Source organism: Mesoplodon bidens (genome assembly GCF_964165515.1).
Source record: "Mesoplodon bidens genome assembly, chromosome: 1".
Classification (NCBI taxonomy): Eukaryota; Metazoa; Chordata; class Mammalia; order Artiodactyla; family Ziphiidae; genus Mesoplodon; species Mesoplodon bidens.
In genome coordinates, this window is record NC_138176.1 from 218334912 (window position 1) to 218352963 (window position 18052).

Below are 18052 nucleotides of genomic sequence, written 5' to 3' on the forward strand. Positions count from 1 at the left end.
GGGTTTGGTTCAGATGTTTATATTTTATTTACAAGATTGTTCCTCTGTCTGGTACACACAAATATTTATGTCTTATATAAAACCTAAGGACATCTTAAAGTTAATTGTTATAAATTATTCTTATCCTTTCTTTTAGACTCCCAAAATTATATTCAAGGAAGTTTCTCTCCTTCCTCACCCCTGGGACCAATGAAGAAAAATATATAGAGAGAAGAAATGAAGCAGGAGAAAAAGAGAATAATACATGATATAAATCAAACTAATTTTTTCCTGGGGAGTTTTATAGACCATGAGGTTCATTGTCACTGAAATACTTCATTTCTTTAAAACTTTTGTACCATAACAAGTTTTCAAACATCATATTATAATGTAGAAAAGTATATGTTTTGATAAAACCAAACACCCTATGGCCACCCAAGCCTCCCATCTAAACATATATGTGTGCACACCATCATTTAATATGGTATGTGTAGCTGCCATGGAGCTTCAACGCCACAAGTTCCATCATTTCTTCTATTAACTAACATATTTCAATGTTGATTAAGCAAAGCAAATTTATTTTTTTAACATCTTTATTGGAGTATAATTGCTTTACAATGGTGTGTTAGTTTCTGCTTTATAACAAAGTGAATCAGTTATACATATACATATATCCCCATATCACTTCCCTCTTGTGTCTCCCTCCCTCCCACTCTTCCTATCCCACTCCTCTAGGTGGTCACAAAGCACTGAGTTGATCTCCCTGTGCTATGCGGCTGCTTCCCACTAGCTATCTATTTTACATTTGGTAGTGTATATATGTCCATGCCACTCTCTCACTTTGTCCCAACTTACCCTTCCCCCTCCCTATATCCTCAAGTCCATTCTCTAGTAGGTCTGCGTCTTTATTCCCGTCTTGCCCCTAGGTGCTTCATGACCATTTTTGTTTGTTTGTTTTTTAGATTCCATATATATGTGTTAGCATACGGTATTTGTTTTTCTCTTTCTGACTTACTTCACTCTGTATGACAGACTCTAGGTGCATCCACCTCACTACAAATAACTCAATTTCATTTCTTTTTATGGCTGAGTAATATTCCATTGTATATATGTGTCACATCTTCTTTATCCATTCATCTGTTGATGGACACTTAGGTTGCTTCCATGTCCTGGCTATTGTAAATAGAGCTGCAATGAACATTGTGGTACATGACTCTTTTTGAATTATGGTTTTCTCAGGGTATATGCCCAGTAGTGGGATTGCTGGGTCATATGGTAGTTCTATTTTTAGTTTTTTAAGGAACCTCCATACTGTTCTCCATAGTGGCTGAATCAATTTATATTCCCACCAACAGTGCAAGAGGGTTCCCTTTTCTCCACACCTTCTCCAGAATTTATTGTTTGTAGATTATTTGATCATGGCCATTCTGACCGGTGTGAGGTGATACCTCAGAATGGGAGAAAATATTTGCGAATGAAGCAACTGACAAAGGATTAATCTCCAAAACTTACAAGCAGCTCATGAAGCTCAATATCAAAAAAACAACAACCCAATCCAAAAATGGGCAGAAAACCTAAATAGACATTTCTCCAAAGAAGATATACAGATTGACAACAAACACATGAAAGAAAGCTCAACATCATTAATCATTAGAGAAATGCAAATCAAAACTACAAAGCAAACTTTTGAAGTAGTACAAAATCTGAATAAAATACTCAATGTAAACAAAATACGTGGCAACACTAAAACAAGCTATAAAAATTTTATAAGTGGTAGTTTGGCAAGATCTACATAACTTGCCTGCATGAAACCCAAGGTGAAGGACTGTAAAGCCTGTGGCATTATAAACACAGGCAAAAATACACATACACACACACACACACACACACACACACCTCTTCTATGTATTTAGGATCTCTGAGCTATCTTCAACATGTACTCTCCTTTTTCTCTCCATTGCACTAACTCTATAATAAACCAGTTGTCTTTCCCACCCCCATCCTTCAAGGAGGCTAGATCAAAGAACTGGGCTACTTTATAATACCACATCCCTTAGGTATCACGATTATAGAATCATTTAGTAAACTTCTCAGAAGCGAGGTGTTATACTGATACTTGGTAAGCAGGACCTCCCCGTCTTCCCTTCCCAACACATAATTCCAGCACAGCACTTAAGAGGTTATACATCAGTGCTGTCTCCTTGATACTCCTGTTGGAAATCTGCATACTTATAACATTTGTAATCAGATTATGTGAGTCTGCAATGTGAACCATGGATCTTTTTCTTTTTTCTTTATATTTTAATTGAAGAATTGTTAATTTATAATGTTGTGTTAATTTCTAGTGTACAGCAAAATGATGTAGTTATACATATATGTATATATTCTTTTTCAGATTCTTTTCCATTATAGGTTATTACAAGATATTGAGTATATTTCCCTGAGCTATACAGTAGGTCATTGTTGTTTACCTGTTTTATATATAGTAGTGTGTATCTGTTAATCCCAAACTCTCTGCTCTCCCTTCCCTCCGCTATCACCTTTGGTAACCATAAATTTGTTTCTTATGTCTGTGAGTTTATTTCTCCTTTGTAAATAAGTTCAATTGTATCATTTGTTCATAAAAAAGTGAACCATGGATTTTAAGGAAGCAAGGCCGTTGGCAGAAAAGCCGTTATAGACCAGTACACTATCACAGGCAAGAAATGATAGTGGGTGGGATTAGAATGGATAGAGTGAAAACATAAAAAATAAATGAATTTGAGAGAAATTGTGGAATTAGCATGATTAGAAACTGATACTTGAACTTGAATGTGGAATGTGTATAGGTTTGGTGAGACAAGACAAAAATACTTATGTTTTATGTTTCTGCATTGAACTGTTGAAGAGAGGGTGGCATTTACTGAGACAGGAATTATTTGAGGGAGAATAATGTAAATGTGATACCAGGGCATGGTAATCATGGGAACCAAAAGTCTGCTTTCCACAGTGAAGCTTATGAAGATGAGGGTAGATGTAGAAAATAAAGACACAGTATTTCTTCTGGGTGGTGGGTTTAGAGTGATATTTTTTCTTTTTTATATTTTCACTATTTTCTATAGTAACCATATATTATTTTTACAGAAAAAAATTACCACACATTTTATATATTTTTAAAAATATGGCTTCAGGAGCAAAGAGGCAGAAAATTGCTAATATAAGCCTTTCTTCACAACAGTAAACATAAATTGTCATTTACAATTTTCTGCTTGTGAATTTTTTGGGCCTAAACCGTATTATAAAATTCAAAGTTTAGCATTGTGAAAACACGTCACAGCCAATGCAACAGATGTTATATATCTGAACTTGAACTCAGAAGGTATTAATGCTTAGGCCAATCAGAGGGAGCCCCCAAAGAATTTAAACTCTATCAGAGCCCTAAGACTTTGTGTATGTACAATCTCAAAGTTAATAAAAGTAGTTCACGTTGAGTCCAATGTCACACTAAGGGACTAATAGCAAGAGAGTTTTCAGATGGCAGCTGCAGGCAAGGGCACTGGGTATGAGTGAGGGAAAGTAGCTGCTGCACCATTATGTCCCTGCCAACATTTACACTCCATATCATGACGGCTGAGAAGGACAACATTTTCCTCATTGATACATACAGATATGCATTAGGCAAAGAGGCGTACCATGCACATACCTGGTCCCTGCCAACAGACTCACACTAACTTAGCCTGTCAAGTGTTTACCAATCCCAGACATGATAAAATTAATAATATACCTTCAAATGCATGAGTGGGATTTCATTCTTACTGAGTTAAATAGATTACAAAACTACTAATAATGCCTTGTCTTTAAGACACAGTTGTGACTAGACATATACCTAATATTCCCTAAATTCTCTTTCTTACTTGCTATTTTCGTTCACAGTTAAATCCATACTCAAACTTAGGAAATCTCTACCTGTGAGTTTATGAGGCTGATGTCAATCATAGCAGTCTTTTCAGAAATTTTCCCGTTTTCTACTCCCTTGGTAAAGGAGGGAAGTTATGTAACAAAATATTCAAATAATACCCTAATTACCCCTATAGGGAGATGACAACACACCAACACAGAGAAGTTGTAGAAGAGTTTACATCTGGGGTGAAAAGTGAGACTGAAAGAATCAGTGGCTCATGAAAGAAAGTGTAGGATTTTCAAAATCCAGACTTCACAGAAGTCTGATCATGTTTGCAAATTCATCATCTGGGTAATTGAGAGGAAACATCGTACTTTTGTAAAATATTTTGTAAAATATTTACTATTTGGTCCTTAAGGAAAAGTTTTTGTAACCCCTGTTATACAGCTAGATTCATACTGTGCTTACTGACTTTCCTAAGGAAAAAAAAAGAAAGAAAGAAAAGGAAAGAAAGACTGTATATCTATGTCTGTGTGTCTGTCTATCTCTCTGTCTATCCATCTATAACTGTCTCCATTCATCCACAGGTCCTATGAATAGGGACTTAATGGCAGCTTTTATCTACTGCTCTTCACCAACTAAAATGATATAATTTAGTTAATAGTTATTTTAAAGATTCAGAAAGTAGCTGTTTCAGTTACTTAACATAATATAAAGTTGCCCTGGCAACTTTTTTTTTTTGAAGAAAAGACTCAAAGCTTTTTAAAAAATAATTCTCTCAATATAGATTTCCAAGCATGAAAATGAAGCACCTTGTACTCTTTGCAACTACTGAAAGATAAGGGCACAATGGCACCCAGATTCTTCATCAAACCACGTAAGAAAATCCATTAAAATTGTGCTGTTGAGAGGAAGGTTGAGGTAAGTATAACACCTTCTGGGATCTGAGTAAGACTAGGGGTAAAAGAGTCCATTTGCAGTGACATGGGTGGATCTAGAGATCGTCAAACTGAGTGAAGTTAAGTCAGACAGAGAAAGACAAATACCGTATGATATCGCTTATATGTGGAATCTAGAAAAATGGTACAAATGAACTTATTTACAAAACAGAAATAGAGTCACAGAGGTAAAAAACAAGCTTATGGTTACCAGGAGGGAAAAGTGGGGAGGGATAAATTGGGAGATTGGGATTGACATATACACAGTACTGTATATAAAATAGATAATTAACAAGGACCTACTGTATAGTGTAGGGAACACTACTTGGCACTCTGTAACGACCGATATGGGAAAAAAAATCTAAAAAAGAGTGGATACATGTATATGTATAACTGATTCACTTTGCTGTACAGCAGAAACTGACATAACCTTGTAAATTAACTATACTCCAATAAAAATTAAAACAAAACAAAAGAGGCTGAAAAAAGAACTTCAGATTAAAGCTCTGTCTGGGCCGGAGATTTCACCCAACCAAGAAAAATGTTTCAAGTCCTTCTGTAGGACAATGTCCCATTCTTAAGTTCTTAATTTGTTATGTTATATCATATTAATTTCATATTATAATTTAATGATTACAGTATATTAATTTATATTATATTATAAATATAATTCTTAATTTAAATTATTCTCTCAGTTGGATAGCATATATCTTCAAGGGTAGATTCTTAAAGAAAGTTTGGTGAATGACATTTTCTGAGCTTCTGCATATTTAAGTATGTCATTTCCATTGCCTTCATTCATTAAAAAAAAGTCATAAGATATGGGAACAGATGTATATGTATGACTGATTCACTTTGTTATAAAGCAGAAACTAATTTTTAAAAAGTCATAACTTGACCCTATATAATAAATTGGGCCACAACCTTTTTCTCTCAAAAAATCAAAAATCAGTAGATGTAATTCCATGGACTTCTGCAGAGAAATAAGTATAAGGTTAGTCTGATTTTAGCATGTAAAATAAAAACCTGCATAAGTTTTCACTGTTTTCAAGTTTTTGCATGAATTGTTCTTTCCCAAGAAAGAACATTTGAGAAGAACTTATTGTGTTTGTCTTCCATATCCGAGATGTGATTTCTTACTGTCAAATCTGTTCTTCTCTGCTGGCTTTGTGGATTTAATTTGCCTGCTGCATTTTAAAATTTCATTATTCTCTCCATTATTCTTTTCTTCTCAGCATTTTTCCTAAAAGGTGATGGTTCTCAACTTAGGGTTTTCTAATTCCTTTTCATAATAACCATACCTTATATTCTACTGAAATCGCTAGTCAATTTCCTTACAATCTTTCCTATTTCCCTTTTGAGTCTTCAACATGATTTTTTCTCTACTTTTCTTTAGAAAATTTTAAAGATTCATAATTGAATTTCTTTCAACACATTTTAGTGGTGAGAGATTTACACAGAAAAGGTGTAATGTAAGCCACAAATGAGAGTCACCTACATGATTAAAATTTTCTAGTGGTCAGTAGTCACATGTAAAAAGTAAAAAGATCATACTTTAGATTCCACATGATATCACTTATGTGTGGAACCTAAAATATGACACAAATGAACCTATCTTTGAAACAGAGTCATGGACATAGAGAACAGTCTGGTGGTTGCCAAGGGGGAGGGGTTTGAGGAAGGGATGGAGTGGGAGTTTGGGGTTAGCAGATGTAAGCTTTTATATATAGAATGGATAAACAACAAGGTCCTACTGTGTAGCACACAGAACTATATTCAATATCCTGTGATAAACCATAATGAAAAAGAATATTAAAAATGCATATAATATCTATAACTGAATAACTTTGCTGTATAGCAGAAATTAACAAGACATTGTAAATCAACTATACTTCAATAAAAAATAAAATAAAAAGTAAAAGTAAAAAGAGAAGCATATAAAATTAATAACATATTGTATTCAACCCCAGTATAGCCAAAATGTTAACATTTCATTGTGAAATCAGTCTTTTTTTGTTTGTGTGCTGTGAATTCAAACTCTGGTGTTTATACTACACTTGGCAGAACATCTCAAAAGTGGACTAATCACATTTCAAGTGATTAATAGTCATACAGGGCTAGGACCCATCATACTGGACAATGCAGATCTAGATTTTTATGTTATCATCATACTTTAAGAAAAAATGTTTCATAAAAAAATAATTAATGTAAGAGACAATCATAAATCACTCTCTCTTACCTACACAAATCTTCTTTGATTTGAAGAGAGATCAATTCCTTAGGAATATGAAAAGAAAGTATGCTCTCTGACATCTGCTCCCGGATTCGCATCCACTTATTGTCAGATGTGGGAAATCTATACAATTTACACACTGGGTTCTTTAACACTGGAAAAGGAGAAAAAATAAAGTTAATAGTTAAATTATAAAGATATGCACTTTAGATAAAGATCAATTAACAAAATCATTAATCAGGCTACTATTCTAATATTTGATCAAAATTTTTTATCATAGTCCATAGTGTAATTGAGTTTCTAAGAATTTTCTCCTTATATCTTATTTTTTTCAGTAGCTTCTGGGATATAGTCTTTATTAAATTAAAAAGTGAAAATCAAATTCCAATTCATAAATGTGGCTACTATGGTTCTCTGACATACCACCTATTAATTCTTTTTCCTTCTAAAGATTTTCTTAAAGTGTATGTATTTATAAATATAGATGAAAATATATGGATTTATACAACATACATGCTTTGAAAAAATACATTTCTGGATTTCTTCCAATCACTCTTAGTCAACTTTACCCACTTATATAGTAGGTGATAACTGATATGTTATATTAGAGGTTTTAAATGATCCTACTACCAAAAGTGACTTTTTTCTTAAATGTCAGAAAGGTTCATTCCTTGGCTTAAGATCTATTACAATTCAAATATTATTCATACTTTAGTGTCAATAAGTCAATAACACTTTCCTAAAACCATATATTATCAGAAGCAAGACAGGGAGACTATGAACAAGCTGAATATTTGGGATGGGTGACAGTGATTAGGGGAGAAATAACATGGTCATGTCATCAAGGATTTTAAAAGATTTAAAGAAAAAGTGTAGGGCTAGATATTAAGATAATACTTGATACATTTTTTGTGAGGCCAGCATTCCTACCACACTACCAAGCCCTATATTTCAGGGCAGGATTTTATTTCCATTGCTGTTGGATAAAGAATATAAGAGAAATATATCAAAGCTTAATGGACAACAAAATATCAGGTCAATCACCAGTCAAGTATCTATGATTATTTGGCTCCAGTTTACCAATGAAGCTGATTAAAAAGAGAATTTGATATTGAAGTGGATGTAAGACTTTAAATAATGCCCAGCCTGGCAGGTGGCCCAAGTCTCTTCAACGTGTGGAGTAAAATACCCTTCTCATTTTAGGGTTCTATAAGGTTGTGTCTCATTCATTACTTGGAAATATAAATATAAATATATTTCTGAGCATTAAAATGAGCAACTATTCATCCATTCTGCAACTATCATTCTCAGAGGTCCAGTCTGACAATTATTATTATCAGAATTGATACTAAATAGGAAACCTTTATTTCAAACATCTCATTCTTTAAAGACCAGATTCAAAGCTCCTGGCACACTTATCTACCCCTTACAAGAATTAGCTAGAATGTTTACTTTTTAAAAGCATCAATATAAGCAAGAAGATGATAGAATATTTCTAGGATGTTGAGAGACAATATTTTAAATCTAAAGTTGTATGTCTAAAGGATTATGTTTTTGCCATAAACATGACCTTTAAGTTTTATCAATTAGATTATATCACAGATCCATATATAAGGCTAATTATACTTATTTTCTTTCTCTTTTTAATGAGGTATAAAGGTATAAATGACATATAATATTATATTAGTTCCAGGTATAGAAGGTAATGATTCAATATTTGTATATATTGTGAAATGATTACCATAGTAAGTCTTGTTAACATCTGTCACCATACATTGTCACAAATTTTTTCTTGTGATGAGAACTTTAAAAATCTCTCTTAGGAACTTTCAAATATGCAATACAATATTATTAAATACAGTCACCAAGCTGTACATTACATCCCCACTGCTTATTTATTTTATAATTGAAAATTTGTACCTTCTGACACCCTTCACCTGTTCCACCCACCCCCATCCCCTGTCTCGGGCAACCACCAATTAGTTCTCTATATCTATGAGTTCTTTTCTGATTTGTTATGTTTTATTTTGTTTTTGTTTTTAGATTCTACATACAAGTGAGTTCATACAGTATCTGTCTTTCTCTGTCTGATATTTCACTTATCCTAATGCCCTCAAGGTCCCTCCATGTTGTCACAAATGGCAAGATTTCATTCTTTTTTATGGCTGAATAATATTCCGTGTGTGTGTGTGTGTGTGTGTGTGTGTATCACATTTTCTTTATCCATTCGTCAGTGGAAACAGGGTGTTTCCACGTCTTGGCTATTGAAAATAATACCGCAATGAACACTGGGATGCATATATCTTTTTGAATTAGTGTTTTCATTTTCTTTGGATAAATACCCAGAAGTGGAATTGCTGGATCATATGGTAGTTCTATTTTTAGTTTTAGGAGGAATCGCCATATTGTTTTCCATAGTGGCTGCACCAATTTACATTCCCACCAACATTGCATGAGGGTTCCCTTTTCTCCACTTCCTTGCCAATAACACTTGCTATTTCTTGTATTTTTGATATCCATTCTAACAAATGTGAGGTGATATCTCATTGTGGGTTTTTTTTTTTTTTTTTTTGCAGTACACGGGCCTCTCACTGTTGTGGCATCTCCCATTGTGGAGCACAGGCTACAGATGCGTAGGCTCAGCGGCCATGGCTCACGGGCCCAGCCGCTCCATGGCAGGTGGGATCTTCCCGGACCGGGGCACGAACCCGTGTCCCCTTCATCGGCAGGCGGACTCTCAACCACTGTGCCACCAGGGAAGCCCAACAATAATATTTTAGAAAATTTGTATTTTTAATTAAGTTGAAAAATATGATATTCTTTATTTTATCTGTTATCACAAAACTAGTCCTTCAAATTTTGATTTTACTGTTTTCATTTTACTGTTTTTCAGTGTATTCTAAATATAAATCTTTGTTGAAATAGAGTGGTAGAAATCAAGGACAGTGTGATTAATGAGCTCCAGAACTATCCTCTGACCACCCGAGACACAACATCCAGGACCCTGTGGGAATGCTGCTGTTTTTTTTAAGGAAAGCACTTGGGGCAAATAATAAACAAAAAAATCAGGCCACATGATCTACCCCCCCGAAAATTCCCAATAATGTCTCCTATCTAACTTTCATGCTATAGGTTCTAACCTTTTGAAACTCATAGATCTCTAAACATTAGTATTTAACTGTACATAGTTATTAGGATCTCAATGTAGACATAGTGGAATCCACTTTACAACCAAGTCTGATCCAGTAGCATTGCTTACTGAACACCTACTACGTATAAAGCAAGAACACTTACTGTTTCTTAAAATGCCATATAATGGATTATGACTTAGAAAATAAAATATATATATATGGCCTGACTTTTAATTACCATGAAATTTGTTCCAATGGCTACAGACAGACCAGATAAGATGTTCTCAACTCAAAATTTTGCTGGGTTCAGAGTGAGGAGATTTCTGCATTCCTCATATAAAAGAAAGGCAACGTATTCATGTATCAAATATTGAATAGTGGGCCATAAATGATGAATGCTTTTGTCGTTTTATAAATGCTTCTCCCCTATAGCAGAGATACAGTTTCAACAATTCTGCACACACACTCCAGCTGTGTAAATGAGCCCACCACTTTCAGCCTTGGGTTTCCACTGATGTCAAGTATTTCTTCATGTAGGAGATGCATTTCTGACCATACAATAGGCTCAACTCAGCAAAAACAACTATCTAACTTATCGATTATAAGTTATTTTTAAAGAGAGCCCTGTGTGTATTATCTTCATTTTATTTCACTGCTTTTGCCAAAACAATTGCTAAAAATATCACGTGACAGATTCTACCATGGGAAAAGTAGTGAAGAGATTCTGGACACCACCACAGTCTTAATAATGACTTAATAAGGGTAAAGTTCTAAGATGGTCCAGATATGAATACATATCCACATATCCCACTGGGATCCACCCTCTAAGGTGAACACAGGGACAGAAAGTAAATGACAGATTTTTTTCTCCTAAAATTGCAGCACAACTCAAATTTCCATATCATTTATTCCAGACACTGTAAAGGCCTTTTTAATACGGTAGCACACCACCTGCTTTTCCAGCAGTTGTGAAAGCCAAGTGCTCCAGTTCTGAATTATCAAAGTAAAGATGCCAAGGAAATGTTCAACAAAGCCAAAACATAGACAACACATTAAAAAAGCATGGTTGTTCAAACAACCTGGGGCAGAAAAGATAAACCAGAGTGATATCATAGGGATGATCTCTTTTCTGTGTCTGTGTTGGGGACATCAGTGGATTAGACAAGGAACTTTGGAAATTTGGATTCAGGGTTGAGGGGATCATCAAAATGCCAAACACTTAAGATTGTCTTTAATACAGTTCACCAGAATAAGCTCATCTGTGATTACCTTCATGCAATTTCTTGCTTTCAGGAGGTGGTAGATGTCACATATTTAAATGGAATCTGACTTCATTGGCTTCAAGCTTTACAAAATGATTATTTTAATGTACTGTAGATTCTTGTAGAGAATCTATTCATTCTATAGCTTTGAATTATGCAGTTGTTTAATAGTTTCATCATTCAGCCAAATGTACATGCATTGCCTATTCTCCAAAGGCTACATTACACTTAGTAAAGATAAGTCTGTGTAAGCCAATTAGATAATGACATTCTCTCATTTGTAGTTGAAAATATCTTAGATTTAGATACATACATCTTAAATGTAGATTGGCTCTTTTTAAGATTAGATGAGAACTAAAAGTCCTAAATAGAAATCACTAAAAGACTATCCTAAGCAAGGCTTAGAAAAGAGAAAGTAAGAAAGCATGACAGGAGCTCAGAAAGCACAGCAAAGAAAGATCTCTTTTAAAATAATAAAGATGAAACAAACTATTAAAAAATAAATTCCCCCAGAATTATAAATTACTTTTCTTTAGGTGTGTTATAAAATCTAAATTATGTTATTGTTTATGCTGTTTTTAAAGGATGTAAGCTGAGTCAGACAAAGTGCTGTTTCCCTAGTCTAGCCAAACCCACAAGCTCTTGGCCTTCCATCTTCAATTCAAGGCCAAGAACAAGAAAAACTATTACAGATGCAGAATAAACATAAAGATAATATTTGTGGGGTTTTAGTCTCCAACTGGTGAAAACTGTCGAGTTCAATGTGTAGAGTTTGGAGTTTTGGTTTTGGGTGGTCAGAAAAGAGATTTGCTTCATTCACTGTAGTTTGAGTGATTTTCCCTGTTCATTCTAATTCAGTCATTAAAGTAAAGGACAGATCTACAAAAGTGTCCTTTTCTGGTTCATATTTCATGCTGAGCAGCCTGGAACGACCTGCGGTTCATGGAACTCAAGTTGTTTCTTGTTAATTTGCCTCTGTTCAAGGTATTCCCTGCACCTCAGAGGAACGCTCCTTTTTCCTGGCTACACATCATCATCCTATAAACTCAGCTTAGCAAGCACCTCCTCCAGGAAGCCCTTCTTGACTTCCCTCTGCTCCCTCCCTACAGTTGTTTCTCTTTTGTACTCCCCATTCCCATCTCTATCATGGTTCTTACCAGTTGTGCTATAATTGTCTGTTTACTGCTCTGTGTCCCCCATTAGAAGGTAAACTTGTGAAGGCCATGACTGTTTTCTTTGTCCTCATTTTATCTCTTGCACCTAGCAGAGTGCCCAGTATATGCAAACATTCCACAGAAATGAGCTTAAACCTTACACCTCAGATGTTTCTCATCATTACTTTCCCTAATAGATGAACACTTAGGGCCCTGACAACTGTGTAAATTGAGAGGGGAAAATGCAAGAGGGAAGGACATAACTAAAAACCTCACTTCAAGAGAGAGCACAGGCATCAGACTGAAAGAAGGAAAACCACAGCCGAGAGAAAGCCCTCCTCACATTTGTCCACAAAATGTTAACCTTTTGACTATATCCTCTTCTTGCCTTTATTTTTCTTCTAGTTTACCTAAGGTGGGCAGTGGAGGGGGTAATAAACTTACAACGGGAAGACAGCTGAAGTATTTAAAGGTGTCTAAGAGATGATTTCTTTGATTGCTAGGCAGTGAAATTCACTCTTCTACTGAAGCTACTTAACACCATAAATGTGTTAATACACAGTAATGAAAACATATGAAAATTCCAAAAGAGCAAGGTTAATGGTGTGAACTAAGAATGCCACCTTCCATATTAGTAAACAAAAGATGTTGCAGCCATCCAGCCATCACATTACAGCCTCCCAGAGGGAGATCCCTGAGGGAACTTGGGATGGAAGCAAAGAATGCCTGCCATCTAGCTGTCAACTGCTAGAGCCACCCTGCTGGCACACCCTGAGGAGATCACAGGATAATAAAATGCAGGATACTGGCCCCAGATAGCTGAGGTGCACATCAAAGGAAGATCTCAACCAGTCCAGACTTTACATCTTCCCATACATAGAAAGGCGCTAATTTCATTAACTTGAGATGTCTGGTTTTCTTTAATTACCAATAATCTGTTGATGTTCCGACTACCTGCCCTTTGTTGCAAAAACTCCTATATATCTTGGCTCCCACCTTGCCTCTTTGGAGCAGTTCCTCAGAGTGATCTGAGAGTCCTATCTCCGGGGGCTTGAAGTCCTAAGAATATCCGCCAAATAAAACATAACTCTCAACTTTTAGGTTGTGTGTGTGTGTTTGGGTTTTTTTTTTTTTTTTTCAGTAGACAATGGACTCCATTGGATTTGTTAAAACAGCAAAGGGCAAAGAAATCTGGTGAGTAAGTAAGTATAAAGGATAAAGGGCCAATGTTATAAGCCAAGATGGTCCCATATTTTACACATCACTGAGTTATAAATACAAGGGCAAAATCTATTTAAACTAGTATGGAGAAAATACAACAGAGATATCTTTTTTAGCATAAATTGATATGATCTAAAATTTGACAAGTAGTTGATTTAGTACCTCATGAATGAAAAGAAAAAGTGGGGAAAATGGGATTTGTTTTTTGGCTGGAATTCCTCAGGACTCAAAATGAATATAGAGGGAAATATTTTTCAATGTCTCTCAGAATATCTCCTAAAATATTCTGTCATGCCTTGCTTTACATGAGGTGGTAGTGAGGAAAATGTCACCCAATATTCAGTTCAGCTGTGTGGTATTGCAAAAGGCAGTTAAAGTCTATGGTGCCATATGAGGCAGGAAAAAACTTAAAATGCGAATTTCATAGTAATTTTTAGGGAGAGTAATAAATTCTTTTATTTCAAACCTAAATAATTCAATTTGAACATCTTTCTCATGGAGAGAAGAATAACAGTGCAGTTTTCTGTTACCTGAAGCATCAAACGATAAGATATACCCATTCTTAGTCTTTTGACAAATATTTACTGAGTGCCTATTGTATTCTGGCCCTGGAGACACAGAAATAAATAAGTAACATTTCTTCTTAAATAGCACATAATCAGGCATCTTCTGTACAGCAATAGTAGTAGATGGCTTAATCCTATTGGGGGAAAAAGAATCAAAGATATAGTGGACTATTTCAAGAAAAATTGTGATTTATCTGTGAGGCAAGAAGAAAAACACCAATAAGTTCTCCAAACAGGAGGGAAATTGCCTGTGTTTAGGACTGAAAGCAGAGTGGTCCCTGCATTGTGGCTTAGGTTCTAACTTACACAGTCATGGAAATCATCATTGTCAGATACACCCTCTGTGAGGGTGATGGACAGCACACACTTTAATGTAAAGCATGAAAGTCACCTTTAAAAAATATCAAGGATAATTTCATGACTCAAGCAGTATGGAATTCAACCAAAAAGATGCTGTATCAGATTGAATGCTTGCTGACAGGGGGAAACTCACTTGAAATGTGAAGATAATAGGAAACTTGGTGACAGGGCCCATTAGCGCCTCAGATTGGGCATAATAATATCAAAGTCCATGGACTGAAGTATTCTGTAGCATTACACTTTTACAAGGAAAATTGGTAGATTTAGGAAATCTAGAGAGAATTGTCTCCTTGACAAAAATTTTTTAAAAGCTTATCTGTGGTCAGGCTGATTAAATATAAATAACTCCTGAGAAAGACAACAGTAAGTGACAAAGAATAGATGTGTGACTCCATGTGAGACGGATGAAAATGAATACTTTCATGAAGTATTTCTAAAACGAAGGAAGACATAGCAAAAGCTAAACTATGCTCTACAGACTTCAGACATTGAGAGCCAAAAAAGGAAATCAAAGACTGTCCAGGTCAATTTGCTCATTGCAAAAGAACTGATGTCCAAAGAGGCTGGCTTGTCTGGCAGGGTCACACTGCTGGTTAGCAAATTTAGGCTGTGACACCAGTTCTTCAGAAGAGTCTGTCCAGTGCTCTGATAGTAAGACCACCAGAGCACATTTGTTCTTGTTCTGCTGTAGGCAAGGCACCTCAGTTGATGAGACTTAGTAGGACACCCAACTCCGTGACCAGATAAGGGACTCTGCTGTCTACACTTCCCTCTGTTCAAAAATAACTTCCCCTACCCCCATCCCCCAAACAATACCTCAACAACAAACAGTGCTAAGTGTTTTCACTACCATTTGCTTAAATGAATAAACCAATAATTAAATGGGTAAATCTGTTATTTTAACAACTTTATTTGATGAACTACAGAATTAGAAAATTAAGCAAAATGAGAACCTCACAATTCTAATACTGTACCTTCTAGTGAGTTTCCTGTTTCAGAGAATATGAAAGCCAACAGCTGAAAGGAATTTGTTTTCTCCTATCACTAAGGTACTTATATATCTTTTTTATGGAATTGTAAATTCTGCCCCCTCTCCTTTTCCTTATCTCTTTTCTCCTCCTGCCCTCAACTCCCCAGGCTCCCAACATACACATTCAACTGGAGAAGCAAACAGGGCATGAAAAAGGTGAGGCCCGAGGGGGAAGAGCTTTTTCTTTTAATCTCACAATAGACAAGTGAATTTCCCAAGTCATGCATTAAACCTCTAGAGATATAAATAGAATAGCGAGGAGCAGCTATGAGCTATGACATCCTCTTGCACTCACTCAGGAAGAACTTCATCACTCACTTGAGACTGGCAAGTTCCATATAATACATGAATACAGAAACTTGAGAAGAATGTCAATAACTCCCTTCACCTAAAGATTTTGAAAAACTACCAGATGGGAATATAGTGGATTAATTCCAAGGTTGCTGAGTTTAGACAAATAAATAGAACAAAAGACCAAGGTACACACAGACCAAAGTCATAGGCGCATAGTCTAGCTACATATGCTATATGTGCACAACACACTTAGATTTGGAACAGAAACATTTCATATAGAGCACCTAGTTGTACTTTAAAATAACTTAAAAAAATCTAGCTTTTATAACGTTTGACTGTCATTTAGCCTTGTCTTTCCCTGATATAAGAAGGCTCATAGAAAATATCTGTGGCAAATATATTCCAGGCACTTCCGGATTGCCTGGACTAAGGACATTGAGAAATATCATCGGACCTAAGTGGAGAATCACCAGCAAAACTGTCACCTCCAGGAAAAGGGAAAAGCAGTAATCAATCATCTTTCACTCCACTCAGTATATTTAAATTGCAAAATGCAGCTGCTTCCATCACTTCCATGTCACTTTTTGTCATATTACAGTTCATATGTTAGGAATTGTACCCTAGTAATTTGGAAGAGTTAGTACGCTTCGAAGACTCATGCCTTGCAGATTTTGTGGCACAAGAATTAGGAGGTGCAGATTTACTTTTCACTATGTTCCCTTTGTCTCTTCTTCCTGAGGTGATATATTTTCTTACTCCAGGAGCCATTTTTCTCTTTCTCTTTGAAATTTATAATAAACCATTCAGTTTTTTAAAATGGCATTTCTCTTTGTGGGCATAAAAAATTACAAGGTTCACATGAGTGAATCACTTAAAAAGTGTCTTATAATTACAGTGTAGATGATTCTGATGGTTATTTGATTCATTCAAACTGCATTTAACATGAATATAGTATCTCCCACTTTCAATTTTATTTCTCAAAATTGACATCTGGTAAATTAAATAGATTATCTGGATATATTGAAATAAAGGACTAATGGTTTGGTTAACTTTCAGGTGAAAAAAATATATGTGAGGAAGACCCTTTGAGGATACATTAGTTATTTTATCCACATGGATAACTTATCAAGTACTTTATGGTACATGGCTGGTCTAGCTGTCCAGGTAGCCCCTTCACTGTTTAATGCATGTCCCTCCTGGTATTATATCCTTAATAAAAATTTTTTAAAAACATGTCACTTGGTCATAGGTTGAGAAGCAGCTGTTCTTCTTTGGTTTAATCCTTCATTCTAATAAGTATATTTAATGTTTTTTTTATTGCTATATTTTATTTTGAGTTCTTTGAGTCAAAAGGTTGCCTGTCTCTCTCCATCCCTGATTATTAGTGGCTTCCTGCAGGGGAAAATTGCTAATAGTTTAGGGGTTATGTATTAGTAAGCCTTTGAAGTTTGTATCACTCATTAATCTGATTATCATGCTATCCATGTCACTGTTGAAATGTACAACATAGAAGGCTAGAAAAATATTAAGGTTTATTCTATTGTTACACCAACTTTTTAATTAATGGCTTTTTAGTAATAGCATGACCTGGTAATTAAGAGCAAAGTCTTTGGGATTAAAACTGGATTTAAATTCTGGATCTGCTATTCACTAGGTAGTGACCTTGAGCAATTTCCTCATCTGTAAAATGGAGATAATAATACTGCCTTCTTCATAGCACACATCAGAAAGCAAGGTAAGGCAAGGCATATGAGTGGCACCTCTCCTGCTACTTATTTGCCATTATTATCACTACTGGTAACATAATTTATGTTATCATTCAAAAATCAGTTCCATAATTTATAGATACATATTATCACACATTTTGTAATTTTACCAGATGTCTCAAAGTCATCATTTATCACATAGTTTAGTTCCTTGTTGAAATTCAAATATATTACTATAAGTAACACTATACACACACACACACATATATGTGTACACACACATTCAGGAATGTACAAA

The 18052-nt window shown here is 35.2% G+C and overlaps 1 protein-coding gene across 4 annotated transcripts in view; it reads right to left on the bottom strand.

The window, feature by feature from the left end:
- Positions 1–18052, bottom strand: part of INPP4B (inositol polyphosphate-4-phosphatase type II B) — an 886823-nt gene that overhangs the window by 189367 nt on the left and 679404 nt on the right. For all 4 annotated transcript variants that reach the window (XM_081245267.1, XM_081245268.1, XM_081245266.1 and 1 more), the window contains one exon: positions 7037–7184. In XM_081245267.1, the coding sequence (XP_081101393.1) occupies positions 7037–7184 (148 nt within the window). The remainder of the gene's footprint in view (positions 1–7036; positions 7185–18052) is intronic.